Source organism: Syngnathus typhle, linkage group LG20 (genome assembly GCF_033458585.1).
Source record: "Syngnathus typhle isolate RoL2023-S1 ecotype Sweden linkage group LG20, RoL_Styp_1.0, whole genome shotgun sequence".
Lineage (NCBI taxonomy): Eukaryota > Metazoa > Chordata > Actinopteri > Syngnathiformes > Syngnathidae > Syngnathus > Syngnathus typhle.
In genome coordinates this window covers 5,342,885-5,362,770 of record NC_083757.1, presented here as the reverse complement: position 1 = coordinate 5,362,770, position 19,886 = coordinate 5,342,885, and the positions used below count along the sequence as shown (strand labels likewise).

Here is a 19,886-nt window from a genome sequence, read left to right as displayed (position 1 = left end):
TTGCGCCTGTGTGATTTTCTTTTTTCTTTTTTTTTATTTGATGTTTCTTTCTTTCTTTTATTACAAAGTCAAAAACTTAATCTGGAACCAATATCACACCACCTTTGTACACAACAACAGAGAAAGGTGTTTTGATTATTAAAATGTTCTCCAGACTCAAGCACAACAAAAAACAATATAAGATGCTTTCAAAATAACTTATGTGTGGAAGTACGGCAAGGAAGATAATTACGTACAATCAGTTTCATTACAAATAGAAACCGAATGTATTTGAAAAAAAAAAAAATACTGATGAGGGTCATTTGAGTATGGATGGATTTCTTCATCTCGGATAGAGCACAGGGAAACAATATGACGTTTGTTTTGGTGTATATGTGCCGGGGCGGGTGGAGCTTAACACTCGGACCTGGGTACGAGCTCCCATGAGCTCTAAAACAGCAGGAAATGCACTTCAAGTAGTAGTTTTCACTTCTTCTTTTGCACTAAAAATGGTATCAAAAAAAGTCAAATGTCGCTCTGTAAATTTAAAGATTTTTTGTGAGTCAAATACTCTTACACTGAAGTATCCATCTTCTCATCCTCCTTTTCATCCTCCTTCACATCTGCAATGGAGAAAAAAAAATCAAGCATGTTCCCCTTAAATTAAATCAAAATAATCTCACCTTTCTTCTCCTCCCCATCGCGCTCCTCCTCCTTCTTCACCCGCTTGGCCTTTTTATGATTGGTCGCATTCCGCCGGCCGCCACCCTGTCCCTCGGCCTCATCCTCCGAGTCTGAGAATTCCTCATCGCACGCTATCCTCTTGTCGTGTGCCCGGACTGAAGAGCAAAGCAAAAAAACGCAACCTTTCCTATCTTGGATCGTCCAGAAAACACAAAATGGGTCTGCCCTGTAACTGTAATAACAGTTTACTGTGTTCAGACTTACTGGAAATGCGTTTGTCAGGGTCCTCATCATCCTCATCCGCGCTGTCAGGGTGCGGCGCGTCCTCCGGTATGGCCTGCATCTGGACGCCGGGCGCGTGCGGCAGCATGCGCAGGTTCTCGAAGAGGCGCTGCTTGATCTTCTCCAGGTACTCGTCCGTGTTCTGGTTAGTCATATTGGACGGGCTTATGTGCAGCTTGAAGTCGGGGCCGAAGTATTCAAAGTAGTCGTTGTAGGGCAGCTCGTTAGGGATGGAGCAGTCCAGCGCCACCGCTGTTTCGAAGGTCCAGCAGCGCGCCACGTTGCGGATGGTGTAGCCGCCCCCGCCCAACATCAGAAGAGGCAGGTTGAAGCTCTTCATGTAATCCACGCACTTGGCATGACCTGAAAACAGCAAAATGTATAATATGGCAGCAGAAAAAAATTGAGTTACCAGGAAAGTGTCTGCTAAGCAACACTGCCATCTAGTGGTCTTCTATAGTTACTGCTAGGAAAACAATATGAAGTTTTAATGTCCTATACTGATACTGTACTGATTTGTAAAAAATTAACAAATCAAGTTTACAAATATCTACCATCCGTGTCGTCTCAGAATTAGAGTAACATTTCAAACTGTGTCACTAAATGTTCATTCCATGTTTTTGAAAAATTCCACAAAGATGGCAAGTGGTAGAACCACGCAATTGTGTTTGTTGATCCTATTTAATACAATTTTTGCCTTACCTTTAATGGTGAGGTTGAAGCAGCCAAGTCTGTCTCCTGACAGAGAGTCAGCGCCACATTGCAGGACCACTGCACTTGGCTGGTACATCTCCATCACTTTAGCCATGATCTAAACCACACAAACACTTAACAATACTCCATATATTGTCTTGACTGAGTGTAATAAAAGCACTTGCAGGTTTGAAGATGGCCTCATAAGACTCGTCGTCGATGCCGTCTCTCAGCGGATAGTTCACAGCGTAGTACTTTCCCTTCCCGGCGCCGATGTCCTGCAAGCGAACGCATTTGGAGTCTTATCGTCGAGTGAACCATCGCCGGAGAAGCTTAAGGTGCAGAAATCCAACTCACCCTAAGGTCACCGGTGCCGGGGAAGTACTCGCCATATTTGTGGAAGGAGACGGTCATGACACGGTCGGTGGTGTAGAAAGCCTCCTCCACGCCGTCGCCGTGATGGATGTCGATATCGATGTACAGCACGCGCTGGTGGTACCTGCACACAACGGACCGATGGACATCTTCAAAGGTAGGAATTAACGTCAACAAAAAAGATTGCTTAATTAATGGGACCCAAAATTTTACAGAAATCCACCAGGCTTACTTGAGCAGCTCGAGGATGGCGAGGACGATGTCGTTGACGTAGCAGAAACCGGACGCCTCCGACTTCTTGGCGTGGTGGAGTCCTCCCGCCCAGTTGACTGCAATGTCTGTCTGCTGCTTGTTCAGCTTCACTGCCCCCGCTGGAAAACAATTTGAAATGTTTTTTTGTGTGTATGACAGAATGTCAACTTGCTTGAGAGAAAAAACACGCACCCACGGAGCCGCCCGTGGAGAGCTGGCAGAACTCAAACAGGCCGTCAAACACCGGACAGTCTTCTCCCACGTTGACTGCGTGAGGAAAACGTAAGTGAGTGATTTCTGATTTGCACATTTGACTTCATGTTGCAAGAAATAGAAAAATCTCACATCTTTGCATCTGCTTGCTGTATTCTGACATGTTGTCCGGTCTGATGGACCTGAGGAACTTGATGTAGTCGTCGCTGTGGTACTTGGTCATCTCCTCGCCGCTGGCTTTGTGTGGCCTCTACGGACACATAATATCATGTAAGTACGAGCCATTTTGTTTTTTTATTATAAGAAAATGTAAATTCAATTTCAGGTTTCTATAGCATTGCCAACTGACATAGATCTCCATCTTCCTATACAGTCCATAGTTCAGGAGCAGGTTGTGTGTCATGCGGATCCTGTGGGGCTTCATGGGGTGGCCTTGACCGTAATAATAATTTCCCACGTCACCTGCAAGATATTATTAAAATAACCGTTAGCTGACTCGGCGAGTCGCATCTGATCTTGTTGACAGCCAGGAAACTTAGCAAGTGTCTTTAGCATCCATTAGCTATAGTGGGACACTACCCGAACTGCACCTTAAACAAACAAAATAAGCGCTTCTGATGCGTTAAATTGATCATGTGACTTGGTTTTAGTTTGGTAAGACGATATTAGCTTCTGTGCATTTACACTTGCAGATATGTTAGCTTAGCACGCGTGCTGGTTAGCCTTCTGTTGCCAAACGGGCTAGCCCGACCGGCGTTGGACTTTTAAGAGATTATCGCGCGTGCAATTTAAAGCATGCACAGTTCACCGAAAGCATCTATAAATGCTTTTGCAAATGCGAAGGGGGTGCAAAAGGTCATATTTACCATCGTAGTAATAACAAACTTTCTTCTTTGTTCCTTGCGACATCGCCATTTTTACACCCAATTAAGCTTCTACTTCTTGATTTGGTGTGCGTTCTTGCTTTTTGTGTGTGTGGTTCCCAGCCAGTCTTTTTGCACCGCCCGGTTGGGAGGCCCCTGTATGGGATAACGAACATCTACTGACTCCGAATCCAGTCAAAAAAATCGGATTTGGATTTAAATAAAACCAGATTAAGATATATCCAAATAAAACCTTTTTTTTTTTTTTTAAATGATACACAAATTAAGGAAACAAAATACAAACTTTGATTCAATTTTATTTTTAATTTTGTAACCCATATGACATATCACAATCTTCTTGGAAGATAGCAGCATTTTATTCCCTATTTTCTTCTACTTCTCATTTTGGCCAAGGAGAATTGGTCCAAACAAAGCAAACAGGTCTCACATGGAATGTGACCGGAATATGAACCATCTGCAATACGGGGATACAAAAAGTGCACAAACATTGTGAACAATACGGGCTTGTCATTGCGCCATGTCCCAAATTGCGTGATCTAGAATCATGCTGAAATGTATCTGCTGTGAGGTAAACTTCTCTATTAACCAAATGTCAATATACACATGCACGCAGAAAGGAAAACATATTTCCACATGTGACAGGTCCATTGAAACACACCAGCCTTGTACTGTGTAACTGCTTCAGTGCATAAGGTCCCAGAATGGTCATACCCAGGACCAGCTACATGGATGACACTAGAAGTGGTGTCTTTTTTTTGGTCCATTTCAGTCAACAATATAACATTTCAAATAGAACTAGGAAGGGAATCACAAAACCGCCCGAGACATTCTGAAACGTTCTAACCAATGAAATGCATTTTGTTATTCACATTTTTGGCCTGTCTGGACAGACAAACTAACAGCAAGGATGCTTAAAGTACTTGGTGGGTGCATCTTCAAATTCAGTTTTAGCTTCTAACGTAAAGGAAACTCCAAAGTGGTCCGGCCCAAAAATAAAAGTAAAACAATTTGGGGAAAGCGTAATGACGGAACTGGAATAGTAGTTAGTGAAACAAGCAGTAGAATCTTTGGATTTAGGAGTTTACATAACAAACAGCTTCTTAAACTAAATTAAGACTTCCATTTTAATTAATGTTTTGCCAAGCTACGGCCTGGGACTTAAAATGTCTGCAAATAACCCCAAGGAAAAATGTTTTTCTGTTGTTTGTCGTTTAGCCTAGCATGATTAAGAGCAACGGGGGAATGTAGGAAGGTGACCATGTCCACGTCATTAAGACTGGGTAAGAATGGCGATCTGTGGATTAATTTTAAGACAAGCTTGGTTGAATATCGATGTTGAAACAAAGACGTATGTTGAGGATATTTGGCATTCTTCCTTATGGCATATGACGAAAGTCGCTGTCAAAGGGGTCTTCAGTGTGCTTGACGGGTGATAGGAATGGTTAGTTGTGATTCACGCCAGTTTCAGGAACTGGTCCACTGTGTCCGCCTCCACCGCGTCAGAGAACATTTCGTAATCCTGATGGAGTGAATAATTAGCATGACAACACAAAAACCACTGCAAATTATAATTCACGCTTCTCACCCCGCAGTATTGGTCGTCGTTGAAAAATTGCGGCGGGACGGCCGCTGGGTTACCCGCTTTGCTGCGCATCTCGTCGCGCAGCTCGCCGCCCACCGAGATGTCCACCAATTCGTACTGGATGCTTTTGCTGTCCAGGATGCGCATCACTTCAGCCTGCTGGGACTTGATCTGCAAGAAACAAGTAAGTTGCCTTTTTTTATTTACATTGGAGGGATGTGCATGATGACTTATTGATAAATATTAGAGACATAAAATTACTCTTCTTGAGGGTGAAAGTTCTGTTGATAAATATTAGAGACATAAAATTACTCTTCTAGAAGGTGAAAGTTCTGGTTTTAATGGGTGGGAATATGTTTTTGACCACACCCCAAATGACCGCCCCTGAACGATTTCCCAACTACAAACTTGTCGCTTAACCTAAGCATACAGTTATAGTTATCAAAATACATAGTTAGTATTCTGTTTTTTAATGACCACTAAGTAAGGTGAATGTCAAAATTAGAAGCCAGCAAGCGAAGCTGGGTGTGTCTTGTGCAAGGCTCACCACCGTTAGCTTAGCAGAAAAAAGAAAAAGAAAACAAGGGGGAAAATAACAAAAAGCACAAGTTTAGCGACCCGCTGCTAAGCCACTCACCGTCCGTGAGGGAGTTACAGTTGTGTAGTACAGTTTGATCCCCATTTTTTGGTGGTACTTGTTCTTCTCGCTTCCTTTTCGGCAGATCTGCTCGCCCAGTGGTGGCGTCACGTGATCACATCAAGTAGAAATAGGAAAGTGGTGCAACAGTAGTGTAAGACTTTCAAAATAAAACAGCTGCCCAGTGTAATACTATGGAGTATTTTATTTGGTAAAAAAGCAATTAAGTTGACGCTTGTCGCTTCAGATTAAGGCATTTGACAAAATACCCCATTTAAAAAATGCATTTTAAAATTCATTACTATTGCATCTTCAACATTAATAATAGACGCAATGTGATAAATATTAGTGAGTCTACACATACCTTTTTTTTTTTTTTTTTTTTTTTTTTTAAATATAATTAGGTTGTGCTTATCATAATCAACCCACTCAAGACAATACAGACAAAAATGAAATACAACAGCATCTGCCCAGATTTGTCTTCATTTGGGCCAAATTGATGATTTCGATTTATGACTGTCTTTGTGAGGGAAGCTAATGTGCACAAATGCATTTGAACAACCAAAAATTGCCCCAAAATATGCTTTTAGCTTAGCCAATATTTTCCAAAACACTTTGTGGGTTTCTTATTGTCATCAATGTAACCATTATCAACTTTATGACCGCATTATGCTGAGAGATAATGTCTAATTAGTACAGAACAGTTGGATGGGGTCAACTGTGTAGTGTGGCATAGCGTGTTGAATGCTTTGCAATGTTTTCAGCATCATTAAATCCCGAGTTTAATTGGGGTGGGGAATTTATTGCCAAGGATAAGGAGGGGCCCTGGTCCTCACATTTGTCTCCTGTGAGTCACACCCAAGGAATGTTGGCAAGTTTGGACAGTTACGTCATTCTGCTCATTCACTTTTTATTTAAAACGGGTCGCTTCCTAATATCTTTCACTTTAAGTGGGGCATGTGGTGCAATTATTATGCAAACTAGACCAGTTGTCACATCAAAATGCCATTTTAAAAATCAAATCGATCAAAATAGCTTTACTTAGTTGTTTATTTCACCGTTGAAGCAAAGAACCAGTACATTAAAATAAATTTGATTTGAAATTTCACTTTTAAGGGTGTGCTATAATGTAGCATTAAAACAATATAAAACACTAGCTTCTGACCAATACATTCCTTACAAATCATTTCCCCACATCCCTTCAGTACAAACATTTTCCCTCAAGTACAAAAAGGTTATCTCTCAACCCTGAGCATGCATTGTGCTTATTAGTCCACCATGTTCAACGAGGCACTCATTCACGGGAGCGTCGACACGGTGTGCGTTCATATGCAAATAGCACGCTGAGGCCACGCCGGGTGGAACGCAGACTTTTAGAAGGCTGCCATGGAGACCGAACAAGCAGCGCGAAACCGCCGCGGTGAGGCCGGCTAATCGGCCCCACGCTCCCCGTGTGCCGCATACGAATATCGCGGTTGCGAGGATGACTATAGAACGGCAACTAAAGCAGACATGTGCTTCAGTTCTTTTGCAGTAAATTCACCGTCGTGTAATAAAAGTGCAAGGTGGGGAAAACCCATAGGAAGTATTGTAAAAGTGAATTTCATCATTCCAGTCAATTATCTAAAAAAAGCATTGAGAGGAAACTAAAATAAAGTAAAACTTTGCCAGTGATGATTTTAACCATCATGCTAATTCAGCTAAATCCTTGGTTAAATAAAGAAGCGCCGTTCACCCTTTTGAAAACTTTTGCTTGGTCACCTTGTGAAAATGTTTTTTTTAGGATTCTAAAAAAACAGCAAAGACCAACTGTCCACTTTTGGGGGATTTCCGCTGTATTTTTTGGACTGTGTGAAAGCAAATCAAGCGGTTGGAGGCGTTTCGTGGAAACAGTCGGTTTGGATGGTTACACAACACTTTTGTTGTCAGTGAAAATAATAGAGCCCGACGACACCAGGGGCTAAGTTACACACGTGCTATATTATGTCATTACCATGATGATCCCTAACAATGATACCGGCTGGAGGTGTGGTGTGAATTTTCCAGGCACGTTCACTGGATTTTTCCACATGCAAACAAGCTCTAAAGTTGGCCCCATTGAGATAAAATGAACATGTTGCAACAATGTCACGGCACTTGTGTGTCCCCCCCCAGATTGTCAATAAGATACCAGCGATGTAAAACACACCACGTGAAATCCCTTCGTCTTTACAAACGCCTCAAGTGTTTTCAAATTGCGTAAAAGTGCCTTTAAAAAGACACATTCCCTTATCCAAACGCACGAAATTAAAGCATAAATAATAATAAGCAAGTGCTAATAAGTGTTTCAGCCACATCAAGTGCTTGGTATTGTACCGAAACATAATTGTCCCATTTACCAGCTGGCCATTGCAGTCAAGTAGATTCTGCGTTAATGACTGCCAATTCAATGTTAATACATACGGTTATTATAATTAGGAAATAATACAAAATATGACACGATGTACGCTCTGTTGCGATTCATTAAGAGAGCAGTATAGTAAAAAAGTAATTATCTCCGGTGTACCTAATATTTTTCAGTAGTACTCGTGGTATCAGTGCCCGCGACTCATGAGTCATTTCACTTGGACTTGGTCTGGCGGTCCAGCAGCCGTTTGGCCTTCCTCAGCATAAAAGCGGCGATGAGCATGCACATGAAGAGCGTCAGCCCGTAGAGGCCGACGAAGAACGGCGCGTCGTCTCCGGCGTGGAGCAGCGTGTACACCTGCCGCCGACTGTCGTAGTCCAGTTGCGAGGCGTGGATCTGACACAGGGTGCAACAGGAAAGCAGAATATGGAACAGCTGGTGCCCCTGGCCCAGGAAGTCGCAACCTCCCGGCCAGCAGCGCTCCAGCACGGGGAAGGCAAAGAAGACGGCGCAGCCTAGGAAGAAGGCGATGTGGCTCAGGTGGTGCACGAAGGCCGGGTCGTTGTCAAGGTTGCTAAGGAGAAGTCTGTGCACCACAGGGCTGATGTCCCACATGTAGGCGATGGTGGATGGTGTCACCTGGCCCACCTTGCGCACCCAAGGCGGGAGGGTGTGGTTCCGGTATTTCCCGTAGCAGCAACCCAGACACGACAGGCAACTGAGAAAAGCCGCCACGGGCATGAAGATGGGACCCATCCACCGATGGAACCCTTCCTCAGCCGCGTAGTAGTAGTGCACCACGGCGCTGCCGTACTGGTACTGCGCCACGCCCACGTAGTCCAGAAAGAAGAAGGCATAGTGGCACATCTCGGACTTGCCGCCCAGGAGGTGCGCCACCACGCTCCACGCCGTGTAGTTAAGTGCAGATAGGATGAGGATCAACAGAGGCCACGCGTGCCGGTCCTGTGCCAAATCCACCGACTTTGCCACGTCGCTCGTCTTGGCCAGGAGAACCAGAAAGGCCAGCAGGTGCGTCCAAATGTTGATGGTCTCGTTGTGGCGGTGGAAGGCGGACAGGAAGTAGTAGCGCCAACACTGATGGAGGGGCCGGTAGCCGGTGCCAACGTAGCGCTCGCGGAAAAAGTGGGGCACCTCAGTGTCGCGCACAGTGCCGGGCATGGAGGGAGATGCCTCGGAGGTCAGCAGCCGAGGGACCTGCTTGATGTGCTGCAGGCTGATGAAGAGGCGCCCAATTCGCTCCATCACGATGGTCGTCATGGCGGCGGGAAGCTGCGGACAAGCACCAAAAACTCTTTCAGAACTGATTCAAATCCTTAATATCCATCTTAAGATCCATCTCTGATGTGCGGCGAGGTTCGTGGCTGGTCAGGTTGACAAATTGGTACATACAGTACATACAATCTTCAAAATTAATCAAAATAATTATTTTTGAATAGTTAAATTAGTTGCAGAGTACCTAGTGGGGTGGCTGAGGAGTGGAAATTATAGTGTCTCTATGGAACGTAGGAATTTACATCGTCAGGTATCTCCGACCTGTGAATGACGTCACACTGACTCCACCCTCCAGATGGATGAATTGAACTGTATTTCATTTAACACTATTATTATTTTAAAATATACCGTTGCCCCCAGTTATTATTTAAACGGGAGGGGGGGATCAACAGAACACCGAAGTTAAGTGACGTCTTGAAGTCTACATGAGTGGCAAAGAAGTTTGGAAAAGTTGTTTCCTTTGCACGTTTTGCTGTTATGAATGCCTAAAAGTTTGCTCTGATGTTATATTGTCGTAAAGGAGCTTTTTCTTACCGTGTCGGGTTCCCTTTTCACCAGACGACTGCCTCGCCGCGTTGGTCCGTGCGTCTTCTGTCTTCTTCCACGCCCAGATTAGAAATATGCAACAGATGAGGAGGGCGGTGTCAAATTCTTAGACGGAAGTGCATTGAAAGGTAGGCCGACATTACCAACAAACTAAATGTGTAAAAAATAAAAATGTGAAAGATTTACTCTAATGGCCAGCAGCGTAAAATTCCGTTATGGCCAGTGCATTCACGGATGGAAAATGAGGAAGCTGACTCTGCAAATCTAGTTGTTTTATCACAAAAGCTTTTACTTTGAAATGACTAACTCGCCTATTGCGTTAGAGGAAACTTTGTTGATGTGACTGGATTATTATGCGATTCTGTTATTTGATATTTTCATTGTGTAATAATATAATGTAATGTACAGTGCTTGATACTGTGCATAATTTTGCACTGTACACTTAAACTTAAATAAATAAAAGCAAATTGCCCAAATTTAAAATGACATTGGAAAATATTTTTTAAACAGAAATATCTATCATACAAAAACTATTTTGTCCCAAAAAGGAAATTTGATTACTTAAAAAGCAACCTTAAAAAATTCTTCATTGCACTTTGGAGAGACGCACTTAATAATAAATGTAAAAGATCGACTGAATAACACAATAAATGTAAACTAACAAATAAATATAAATGGATAAGGAATTTTCTGACTTCATTTTAAGATTAGTCATTTCTTACCAACCAGCAGACTTTGTATAATATTCTGCAGATTTCCAGTGACAGGGTGTGCCAGCATTCAAGTTGTACAAGCTTTTCTTGCTTATCAATATCGTTACATTACGCCCATAACCATGAACTGAACATTCAAATAAAAAAACTTTTAAGTACTGTTGATTTTTAATATGAAAAGTAGATCAATTTACATAAGTCCTATCTTTTGTAAATCTTCCTGAGGCTTCTAGCAAAACAATAGTTTTATTAGTCCACAACTATAAAAACAATCAAACAGTAAAGCACATGTTTATTTCTTTTGAATGTGATCTGTCCGCTTTCTATCCCCAGATGTGTTTGCTGCTCGCAAACCAGCAGACGGCTGACATTTCTCTTTGACTGCATGGGAAAAGGACAACACATGGCGGTTCATCTCCACCCTCTAATTGGCTGCACTCACATCATGTGGAGGCGGCAGAATTCCCAGAGCTCTCCTGCCACCGGTGCGACTTTTCTTATTAATACCCTCCTCTTATTTTTGCTGAGCACTTTGTTTTGGCTCTCCGTGTACAATATATGGCCTGTCGCCTCTAATGGGCACCGAGATGGAGCATGGTAAACCCATGGGGGGGATCCTTGGGCTGGCCTTTTGTTTGCAGATAACGCTTCACTTGCAACTTTATAGCTACACCAATAGTGAGATTGTCTTTGTACTGTAGTTGGGGGACAAAACGTTGATAATATCCACTTATGTAGTGCTTTGAGTTGCCAAACATAGATTGCAGCCTAAAAATAATTGTCTATATTTTAGTGAACCAAAATACGACTTAATGTTAGCGTCTACTGTAATTTAACTCAATACTTCAATATACTAACTGAAATCATCCTCTTTCGTTTGTAAATCTGAGTTCATGTTTTAATTTATTGACCTGACCGTGCAAGTGCTCATTCTGTCCACCTGAAGGCAGTATAATATGTATAGCCAGATCGCGTAAATTTTACGAAACAGAAGAAGAGCTAATTAAGCGCCAGTAGTAATTGTGTATATTTAGAAATAAAACAGAGAACGGCAAATTAGGTTAACAGGTAACAAATACCAATACCTTTGCCCTGCATCATAATTGATCCTTTAACCAACTAATACCTATACTATTCAATTGTAATCGACGTTTTTGTACGAATATCACATTTAAGATGACCCTAGTCTTATTTTGAAGTTAAAACGGAAGCATCTCCATCCGTGCGTTTGTCTAGCTTGATGGAGTCGTAGGCGGGACGTGTGGTTTCGCAGGAAGTTGATTTCCTGCCATAGATAACTATGGCCGATTTAACCGAGAAGGCGGAAACCATGAAGAACTATCACATAGCGTCGGAAAAGATTAACCCGCTGGCCGGTCGTTTCCCTCATTGTATCGTGTGGACCCCAATCCCAGTGTTGTCGTGAGTTAAGTTGTCGGCTTCCTTTGGGCAAGTTCCCCGGATGTGCTGCAACGCAAGTGACAGCTTCGTTTGTTTAGCAAGCTAGCTGTCAAACGTCCCGTTTCTTATTTTATATGAGCAAACAAAGCACTGATAATTGTCCTTGTTGTGCAAAACCCAGGCAACATCAAATAGTTGAACATATACATGCAAAAGATTACAGAATTTAAGTTTGTGTTGTATTATGCATAATAGTTATGTTTGCATAGTTTATTCCCCCAGCTTTTTTCCATCAACTTATTCAAATACTACATTTTATGTTTCTCATTGCATGATTAATTCAATGACGTGACTATTTTGCCTTGCCAGTTGGCTGTTTCCATTTATTGGGCACATGGGCATCTGCACTTCAGTTGGAGTCATCAGAGACTTTGCTGGACCCTATTTTGTATCTGTAAGTAATCCAATTTTGATTATAGGTACTGTATGTGTGTACACCACCCAAGGAAGCTTTTCTTTTGTCATGCAGGAGGACAACATGGCTTTTGGAAAACCAACAAAGTGAGTTTTATCTGATGTTTTTTTCCCCTCCCCTCTCTTGACCTGACTTCTACACAACATTATCATTTGTCGTTGGAGATACTGGATGCTGGACGTAAGCAAAGTCTATGCCAGTGGCTCTAGCGCTTGGGATATTGCCGTGCACGACGCTTCGGAGGAGTACAAGCACAGGATGGTACGGACTTTGCCCACTCATTTATACGTACAAAATTTGCATAACATTTTTTGGTGGTATGTTTTTTTCAAGCACAACCTGTGTTGTGACAACTGCCATTCGCACGTGGCCATGGCTCTCAACCTGATGCGCTACGACAACAGCACGTCGTGGAACATGGTCAAGCTCTGCCTCCTGGTGCTGCTGCACGGAAAGCACGTCAGGTAACGTGGCGTCTCACGGTGGTGCTGCGTAACTTCTGATAAATCAAAAAGGCAAACTTGAATAACTCAAAAAAAATAAAACAACACAAAGCACCGTTCTAAAGGCGCAAACAATCGAAAGTGTTTCGACCAGCGTTAGTGTCGAGGGATGTATTGATCTTCCTTTGGGTCCTTTTGCTTTCCAGCTGCGCGGGCTTCCTGAAGACGTGGCTGCCCTTCCTCATGCTGCTGGGCCTCATTGTGACAGTGGCGCTTGTCATCAACCTCCGATGACCTCCCCCAGGGAATGTCGGCAAACAAAGTGAGGCCTTTTTATGCCGAGAAAAGACTTTTGAAAAACCTGTAAGAGACGCCGGAATGAATGTCTCACACAAACACCTCCACCACTGCCACGCACACAATTTCTAACAATAATAATAATCTAAATCTATTTTTAGAAAAACCTGTCTTTAGTATCACAATTCAGAACTTCTTCTTTTTTTCGCTAGCAATTTAAACGGCAATTGCCGCCTCAGGGTGAATGTCGTTATGCCGTTAAAGTGCGGGTCAGTGCCAACTCCATGTTTTAAAAACCGTGTCAAATATGAGAGACCCAGGACTAGCCTTTTACAGAGAAGTCCAGTTTACCCTGCTGGATACGTTCCAGACCCACCTGCGAAATAACGCTAATATATCAATTTGCTAAACCACACTTCCGTAGTGCCTGTTCTCACTGTCAGGATATGAGACTATCATTGAAATATAATTTTAAGGAAATGAAAATTCGTCAGCTTTACATATCTGCCACATCTGCTCAACATAATTTACCCAGAAACAATTTAGCTATCCAAAAAGAAAAAAAAATGCAACCATCTAGTAATGACAGCCATCTGAAAAACATTTATTTTGGGTGAAGTATTTACTTGAGGTTGAGAGGACCCCATTATTCATTTCAGCTGTATTTGAGAAAATCACGCTTATGAGAGCAAGCCATTTTGTTCAACTTGAGTGCATGGTTGTTGTTTTTCTCCGGCCTTTCTTTCCGCATGTTATTTTTGCCTATTTAATTCCACATGACGGGTGTCACTCCACTTCAGTTGCCATGGCTATGCTGAGCACATCCAAATCCTCCCGTTGTTCCCAATCATATAACTCCTTAAGCCCCTTCTTTTCGGAAGCAGCAGGTAGCCAGGATGGCTCAGGTTTTCTCGCTGAATAAATTTCAAACAGATGGACTCAAAATGTTTAGGACAAGTCGCAAATGATTGATCATTTTGTTGTAAAAAGCTGCTCACTAACTAGCCAGCTAGCGTCGTAAGCTACATTGTACAATACTTGACCTTAACAGATGCTGCAACATTCAATCATTAATTTTTTGTTTTAAGCCGTCCCACCATTGTGGTGCCTTGCAGTAACCAGGAGCCAGCAGGTCATGGAATGTGGAGACCTGCGGCGGGGGTGGGGTGGGGGCTACGCTATCAATATATGCTTAGGCTGGTCCAGAGACTCCCTAATCCCAAAACCGTAGACTAGTTCCATGCAAAAAAATCCTGCCAGGTCCTCAAGAATGTTTTCTGGAACATATACTGTATATAATAATAAAGGTGTTTTATTATTGTTCTAAAAAAAAGTGTTCATCTTAATATTTCTTGCTCATCTTGTTTCTAAAATGATTATAAATGGTCAGAATACACAGGAAGCAAAAGAACCCCCCCTTCCTTAGTCCCTTGCTTTGATACTTAAACCCGCCCCCCTGCCCGCACTGCAAAGACTCACTCAGGGGCCATTATTGTCCACATGAAAGGAGGGCCCCTCGCAATTCTGGTCCCCCACCCCCTCCCTCACCCCGCATTGCTGCTGACCACCTGGGTGGGAAGGTAGCAAACATCCAGCCGAAAGTCCCCGACATGCTTTTTTAAATTCATCATCAAAAGGGAATCATTTCAGGATGGATGCAGTCACAGGAACTGCAACCTTGTGAAAGTAGCCACCTCATAAAATAAAAAATTTAAAAAAGTGCAAGACTTCATATGTAACTTTTGAACATCAATTTGAATTTGGCTGAATTCCACATTTGTTTTTAAATTTAAACCAGATCCAATTGTTGCTGTGACTTTTGACTTTCAGTTAGATTTCATATTTTGAATAATTTCCATGCAAAAAAAAAAAAAAGAATATCATTTATTTTGAAGATGAGACTTCTGTTTGAGGCCGACCCACAGGATCTGGATCCGGCCCCCAAACTTAAAGCTCCTCCTCGTCGGATGCGTGCGCGATGCTCTTTTTTTTTTTTTTTTTCCTTGTTTTTTTCTCTCAACTTGATTTGTTTGCAAATAAGCGACGCCCATTCTCCTTTCTCTTGCAAAGAACCCCCACCACACACACACACACACACACGCACACACACACACACACACACACACGCGCGCGCGCTTTTAGTCCACGACCCCCACTAGTGGCTGCCAGTGTCTGCATGGAAGTGCTCGGCTCCACACTCGAGGCGTGCGGCCGGCCACTCAAGACAGCAGCCGGTGGAGATGTAATCTTTCTCCACTTCTCCTTCGTCTTCATCCGTTCTTTCTTACCCAACATGCTGGACTTGAGCCCCAGTCGCCTCTTCTGCAGCACCCTCCTGCTCCTGCTCCTGCTCCTGCTGGGCTCCGTTTACGCACCGGCAGCTCCAGCGTCCTCCTGCCCGACGGGCTGCGAGTGCTCCGAGGTGGCGCACACGGTGAAGTGCGTGGCCAAAGACCTCCGGAGCGTCCCGCTCGGGATCCCTGGATACACCCGGAACCTTTTCATCACCGGCAACCAGATCGCGCGCATTGGCACAGACTCCTTCAAGGGCCTCGACAATGTCACTAACCTTTCACTAAGCAATAACAGGTATATTTCTATCTCTTCTAAAAATATTATAAAATTTTGTCGCTACAGAATAATTTTTCTTATTGTGGGTTTTACACATTTTTGAAGAATGTGTCATATTTAAAAAGTTGAAATTGGTTTTCTGTCAAGAAGTGTACTGTTTGTGTTAATTCTATCTTTATTTTTGGTAATTTAAAATAGTAACCAATATTAAATTCTGTTGATTATGAAATAATTTCATTTTTATGTAATTATTCTTGCAATTGAGCAAATTCAAGCTAATATCTTTATAAACCGTGCAAGTAAATATTTACGCAAATACAACTTAATGCAGTGATGAAATTATTGCGTGAAATAATACATGTATACAATCGTCACCTAGACCAAAAGAAAATCTCCACCTATCGATCCTCCAGGATTTCCGAGGTGGACTCTCACGCCTTCTCCGGCCTGCCGAGTCTTCGCTCGCTGGACCTGAGCTCCAACCAGCTGGCGGTGTTCCACCCAGAAGCCTTCACGGTTGCCAACCAATCGCTCCACCAGCTCAACCTGAGCCGTGCCCTCTACAACCACTCAGCTGTGCTGGACTTGGCCACGGCTTTGCGCTGGAACGCCCTAAGCTCTCTGCGCATCCTCGACCTGTCGCACAACGGCCTCATCTACCTCCCGCCACGTATTTTCTCCCACTTGAGCGGACTTCGCCGGCTGCTGCTCACCAACAACTCCCTAGTCGCCGTGCGCAACGCCACCCTGGCCGGTTTGGAGTCTCTCCGGGAGCTGGATCTGACACTCAACTCGCTGAAGAACATCCCCGACGAGGGCCTGCGCGAGCTGGACTCGCTCCCCGAGGCTGAGATCCTCCTGGGTGAGAACCCCTTCACGTGTGCGTGCGGCATCGAACCTTTGGCCCGCTGGCTCAACCGCTCTCAGGGACGCGTCCGCGACCCTGACCATCTGGTCTGCGCCTTCCCTGCCGCCCTGAGGAACACCTCTCTGCTCTCGGTGGTGGCTGCCTCCGGCAGCCTGAGGTGCCGCCAAAGGGGCGCCGGCGCCGACCTGGCCCTGCAGACCTCCTACGTGTTCCTGGGCCTAGTACTGGGTCTGGTGGGCCTGGTCTTCCTCTTTGTGCTCTACCTGAACCGCAGAGGCATCAAGAGGCGTGTGTACGACATGCGAGACGCCTGCAGAGAGGTATGGGAGGGCTACCACTACCGCTTCGAGCTCGAATCGGACCCCCGCCTCTCCCAGGTGTCCTCGAGCACTGACATGTAAGACCTAAACGAGTTCATGACGTTGGATTAACCCCCCCCCCCCCCCCACACACACACACACACACGTGACTCCTGTCTTCCACATCAACAGCAAGTGCCTCAAGACCCTGGACTGGTCGCCGGTCAAACACGGGCAGCATACAGTATAGATGTATATAGTATAGTATGTATGATGTATGTATATGGTAGTGTATTTAGACACATATAGGCATTTCTGAATGTTTGTGTAAATCTTTATGCATGTAAAATGCAAGCAGCAAATTGGAATTGTTTCAAGTCCTTTGCATTCGGAAGAAGGATAATTCAGCCCAGGCAAGAGCCTCTCCAAACCCTCGTGCGCCGCCCCTCCCTTTTTTTTTTCTTTTTTTCATGAAGACTTGCTTTGTTTCGACGCCTTGACTTTTATTGCCACAATGATGAGAACCAGTCACGGAGGCCGAGGCTCTTCAAAAGCCAGCTCCATGTTTTTCTGTTTAAGGAACTTTCGCCTTCTTCTTTCTTCCCATGATAAGACACAGATGATTCCGGACAACAGCGGCCGCATTCATACAGCAAGAACAACTCAAATTTACATTTTATTGGGGTCGCAAGAAGTAAATGCCTTATCATGTTTGTTTGAGTTGAGGCTACAAATGACTTTATTGCCCTTCACTTTGTTGGCTTTGCAGGTTTTGAGGCTAAAAGCTTCCTTTTTGTTCCAAGCCAAAGATGAAGCATTCTTCTTCTGGCTTCTTAGCCATTTTACTGCATGTGCAATACCACAATAAAATGACAAAGCAGCACTGTCTTGGCCACAAGCCTCATTTAGTTGAACTCTACAATGTATTTAAAAAAAAAAAAAAAAACACGTTTTTGTCTCACGTTAGGACAAAACAATAAAACAGACTAATAATTTGCTCAAATTTATATTTCTTGTTGTTGTTTTTTTGCAAAATGGCAGGGAAAGGATGTTAGGCGAACATTTTTTATATCACATTTCTTTTTTCAATATCTTATTTTCATGTATTCCAACTGATTAGGTCATTAACTAATTACCCTTCCGATTAACCAAACTTCTGGAGTTAACAATTAGAAGTGAACACAGAGGAACTGATGGCGGCTCGGCTCGTTAGCTCGCAGACACAAAGGTCGGCTCAAATGGCGAAGAAAACAAGATTCCCTTGCGATGACAAAGTTGAGCACTCGACATCCGCTTTTGTTTAAGTGTCATCATTCTTAATCATGGCCGCTGGGACAGGGGTCCCGGGGGAAATGGGGCGGGGCAATCATTTGCTGTTATGCAACATGTCACAGGCTTTTAGTGTGAGGGGGGTCAAATAACAAAGCCCCCCCTTCTCATTTCTGTACATTTGAAGACAGGCAGAGTATATTGTCACAAAAAAAGGGAACATCTGCGCCATTAAAAGCTTCCTGTGTGTTCTGTAAAATGGCCTTGACCCATTTTAAAGACTAGACAAGAAAGCAGCAAGCGGCGGGCGCAATACTTCATCATCTGCTTCACGCGTCGATAGCTCGGCCTGGAATCGAGCAACGCGTCTGGAAAAGACAATAGTGCACCCAAGAGAGACGCTTAAATTTAAAGACAGTGAAGGAATGGGGTCGAAATACAAAAAATCCTGCCTAGCTACAAAAACAGATATGCTCAATACTCATTGAATAAAGTACATAAACAGAAAAGTATATTCACATATTAAATCAATAAAAGAAATATTTTAAGCATATAATTATACCTACACACCAAATCAATCAAGAAGACATAACTAGACATTTTTAATAGGTGGTAATGACAAAGGTTTTTATAACTTTATGATCTGATATATATTTCTGAGCACTGTGAAATAACAAATATTTTTTGATATATTGCCTAAATAGCTTAATGACCCTTAAGGAACTGTGTAATGCATGCCTGATGGTTTTTCTCTAAGTCATGGACACGGCCAGAGTCGTCTTGACCGTTCAGTACTTGATTATCTTATCTTATATTATTATTATATCTTGTGTTTTGACTAAACGTGATATGTCGCCTAATGCGAGACGCCAGCTTTTCGATTACTACTGAACTCTGCACAGAGGGAAATATTTTGCCTAACAAAGAAATGATACGGTTGGAAGCATGATTAAACTAAGAATAGAATGACGTAGCCAAGGACATGGAGTATCAGAAGAACAAACTTTGCATAGTCAGGGAACATTAATAAATTGATGATGTCACAGCCAAAAGCTCACATAATTCCGTACAAAATGACAAAATTGAAAGAATGATGAATGGACGAGGTGCGACAGTGTAAGAATGGAGCAGAATGTTTACAGGAAGGTCACTTGGAGATAAAACCGGCAGGTGCCAGAGGGAGATACCCAAGGACTGGGCCAAAGATGATCACCAAGGCCGAAAGACGGGATGGAAGACGGCAGCCCCCCCCTACACACACACACACCGAATCGCCCATAACCAGCACCCACCCCCACGGCGATCTTGCCCCACCCCAAAGACTCATCAGCCATCAAACTCGGCCCACACCGGCATGTGCAAACTGAATATAAGGTGACCAAAGAACCTTGAACGTTGCCTTTTCTGAATGGAGACTTTCTGCTCTTGAAGGGCCCAGCGCTGTATTGTACTTTCCTGAAAACAGAGCTTGAGAATCGTGATTGAACCCAACCAACCTGTGTAAGTCTAATTTCTGCTTCAGTGTCTTAGTGTCTTCCTAAATCTGAAGAAATCAATTTTGTTTTTTTTCAAAGAAATTCGTCGACCTTAAAAAGGTCATACTATTATTATGATGATTATTGTTATTTGTTTTTCTGATTTATTCGTGGCGTCTGATTGGTCTAGCTCTAGTTAGAGTTTCATCACATTAAAAAATTGACAGAGGAATTTATTGAATAATAAAAAAGTTGGCATACGATTCGGG

At 43.3% G+C, this 19,886-nt stretch overlaps 5 protein-coding genes and 2 long non-coding RNA genes across 7 annotated transcripts; 3 read left to right on the top strand and 4 right to left on the bottom strand.

The window, feature by feature from the left end:
• Positions 1–11: 11 nt before the first annotated feature.
• On the bottom strand, positions 12–3,492 carry LOC133144220 (probable histone deacetylase 1-B). Its single transcript, XM_061266769.1, has 12 exons — positions 3,345–3,492; positions 2,828–2,940; positions 2,611–2,728; positions 2,458–2,532; positions 2,246–2,384; positions 1,996–2,137; positions 1,824–1,916; positions 1,648–1,756; positions 928–1,308; positions 663–818; positions 557–602; positions 12–482 (listed from the first exon to the last, which is right to left on the bottom strand). The coding sequence occupies exons 1-12, from the start codon at positions 3,391–3,393 to the stop codon at positions 452–454; spliced, it is 1,452 nt and encodes a 483-aa protein (XP_061122753.1). The 5' UTR covers positions 3,394–3,492; the 3' UTR covers positions 12–451.
• LOC133144286 (uncharacterized) lies at positions 2,029–2,617 on the top strand. Its single transcript, XR_009710637.1, has 3 exons — positions 2,029–2,170; positions 2,229–2,349; positions 2,425–2,617. It is a non-coding gene; the product is annotated as an uncharacterized LOC133144286 (long non-coding RNA).
• Positions 3,493–3,640: 148 nt separating the features above from the next.
• Positions 3,641–5,730, bottom strand: sh3bgrl3 (SH3 domain binding glutamate-rich protein like 3). Its single transcript, XM_061266843.1, has 3 exons — positions 5,582–5,730; positions 4,948–5,115; positions 3,641–4,881 (listed from the first exon to the last, which is right to left on the bottom strand). Exons 1-3 carry the CDS (start codon positions 5,624–5,626, stop codon positions 4,816–4,818), a joined length of 279 nt encoding a protein of 92 aa, XP_061122827.1. The 5' UTR covers positions 5,627–5,730; the 3' UTR covers positions 3,641–4,815.
• Positions 5,731–6,613: 883 nt separating this feature from the next.
• On the bottom strand, positions 6,614–9,966 carry paqr7a (progestin and adipoQ receptor family member VII, a). The gene is made up of 2 exons (XM_061266793.1): positions 9,795–9,966; positions 6,614–9,257 (listed from the first exon to the last, which is right to left on the bottom strand). The coding sequence occupies exon 2, from the start codon at positions 9,243–9,245 to the stop codon at positions 8,181–8,183; it is 1,065 nt and encodes a 354-aa protein (XP_061122777.1). The 5' UTR covers positions 9,246–9,257; positions 9,795–9,966; the 3' UTR covers positions 6,614–8,180.
• A 1,833-nt stretch (positions 9,967–11,799) lies between these two features.
• Positions 11,800–13,779, top strand: tmem222b (transmembrane protein 222b). The gene is made up of 6 exons (XM_061266829.1): positions 11,800–11,941; positions 12,290–12,374; positions 12,450–12,481; positions 12,560–12,656; positions 12,729–12,859; positions 13,045–13,779. Exons 1-6 carry the CDS (start codon positions 11,820–11,822, stop codon positions 13,130–13,132), a joined length of 555 nt encoding a protein of 184 aa, XP_061122813.1. The 5' UTR covers positions 11,800–11,819; the 3' UTR covers positions 13,133–13,779.
• LOC133144282 (uncharacterized) lies at positions 11,801–15,568 on the bottom strand. The gene is made up of 2 exons (XR_009710633.1): positions 15,424–15,568; positions 11,801–13,199 (listed from the first exon to the last, which is right to left on the bottom strand). It is a non-coding gene; the product is annotated as an uncharacterized LOC133144282 (long non-coding RNA).
• tpbga (trophoblast glycoprotein a) lies at positions 15,217–17,759 on the top strand. Its single transcript, XM_061266776.1, has 2 exons — positions 15,217–15,724; positions 16,120–17,759. Exons 1-2 carry the CDS (start codon positions 15,312–15,314, stop codon positions 16,973–16,975), a joined length of 1,269 nt encoding a protein of 422 aa, XP_061122760.1. The 5' UTR covers positions 15,217–15,311; the 3' UTR covers positions 16,976–17,759.
• Positions 17,760–19,886: the final 2,127 nt, after the last annotated feature.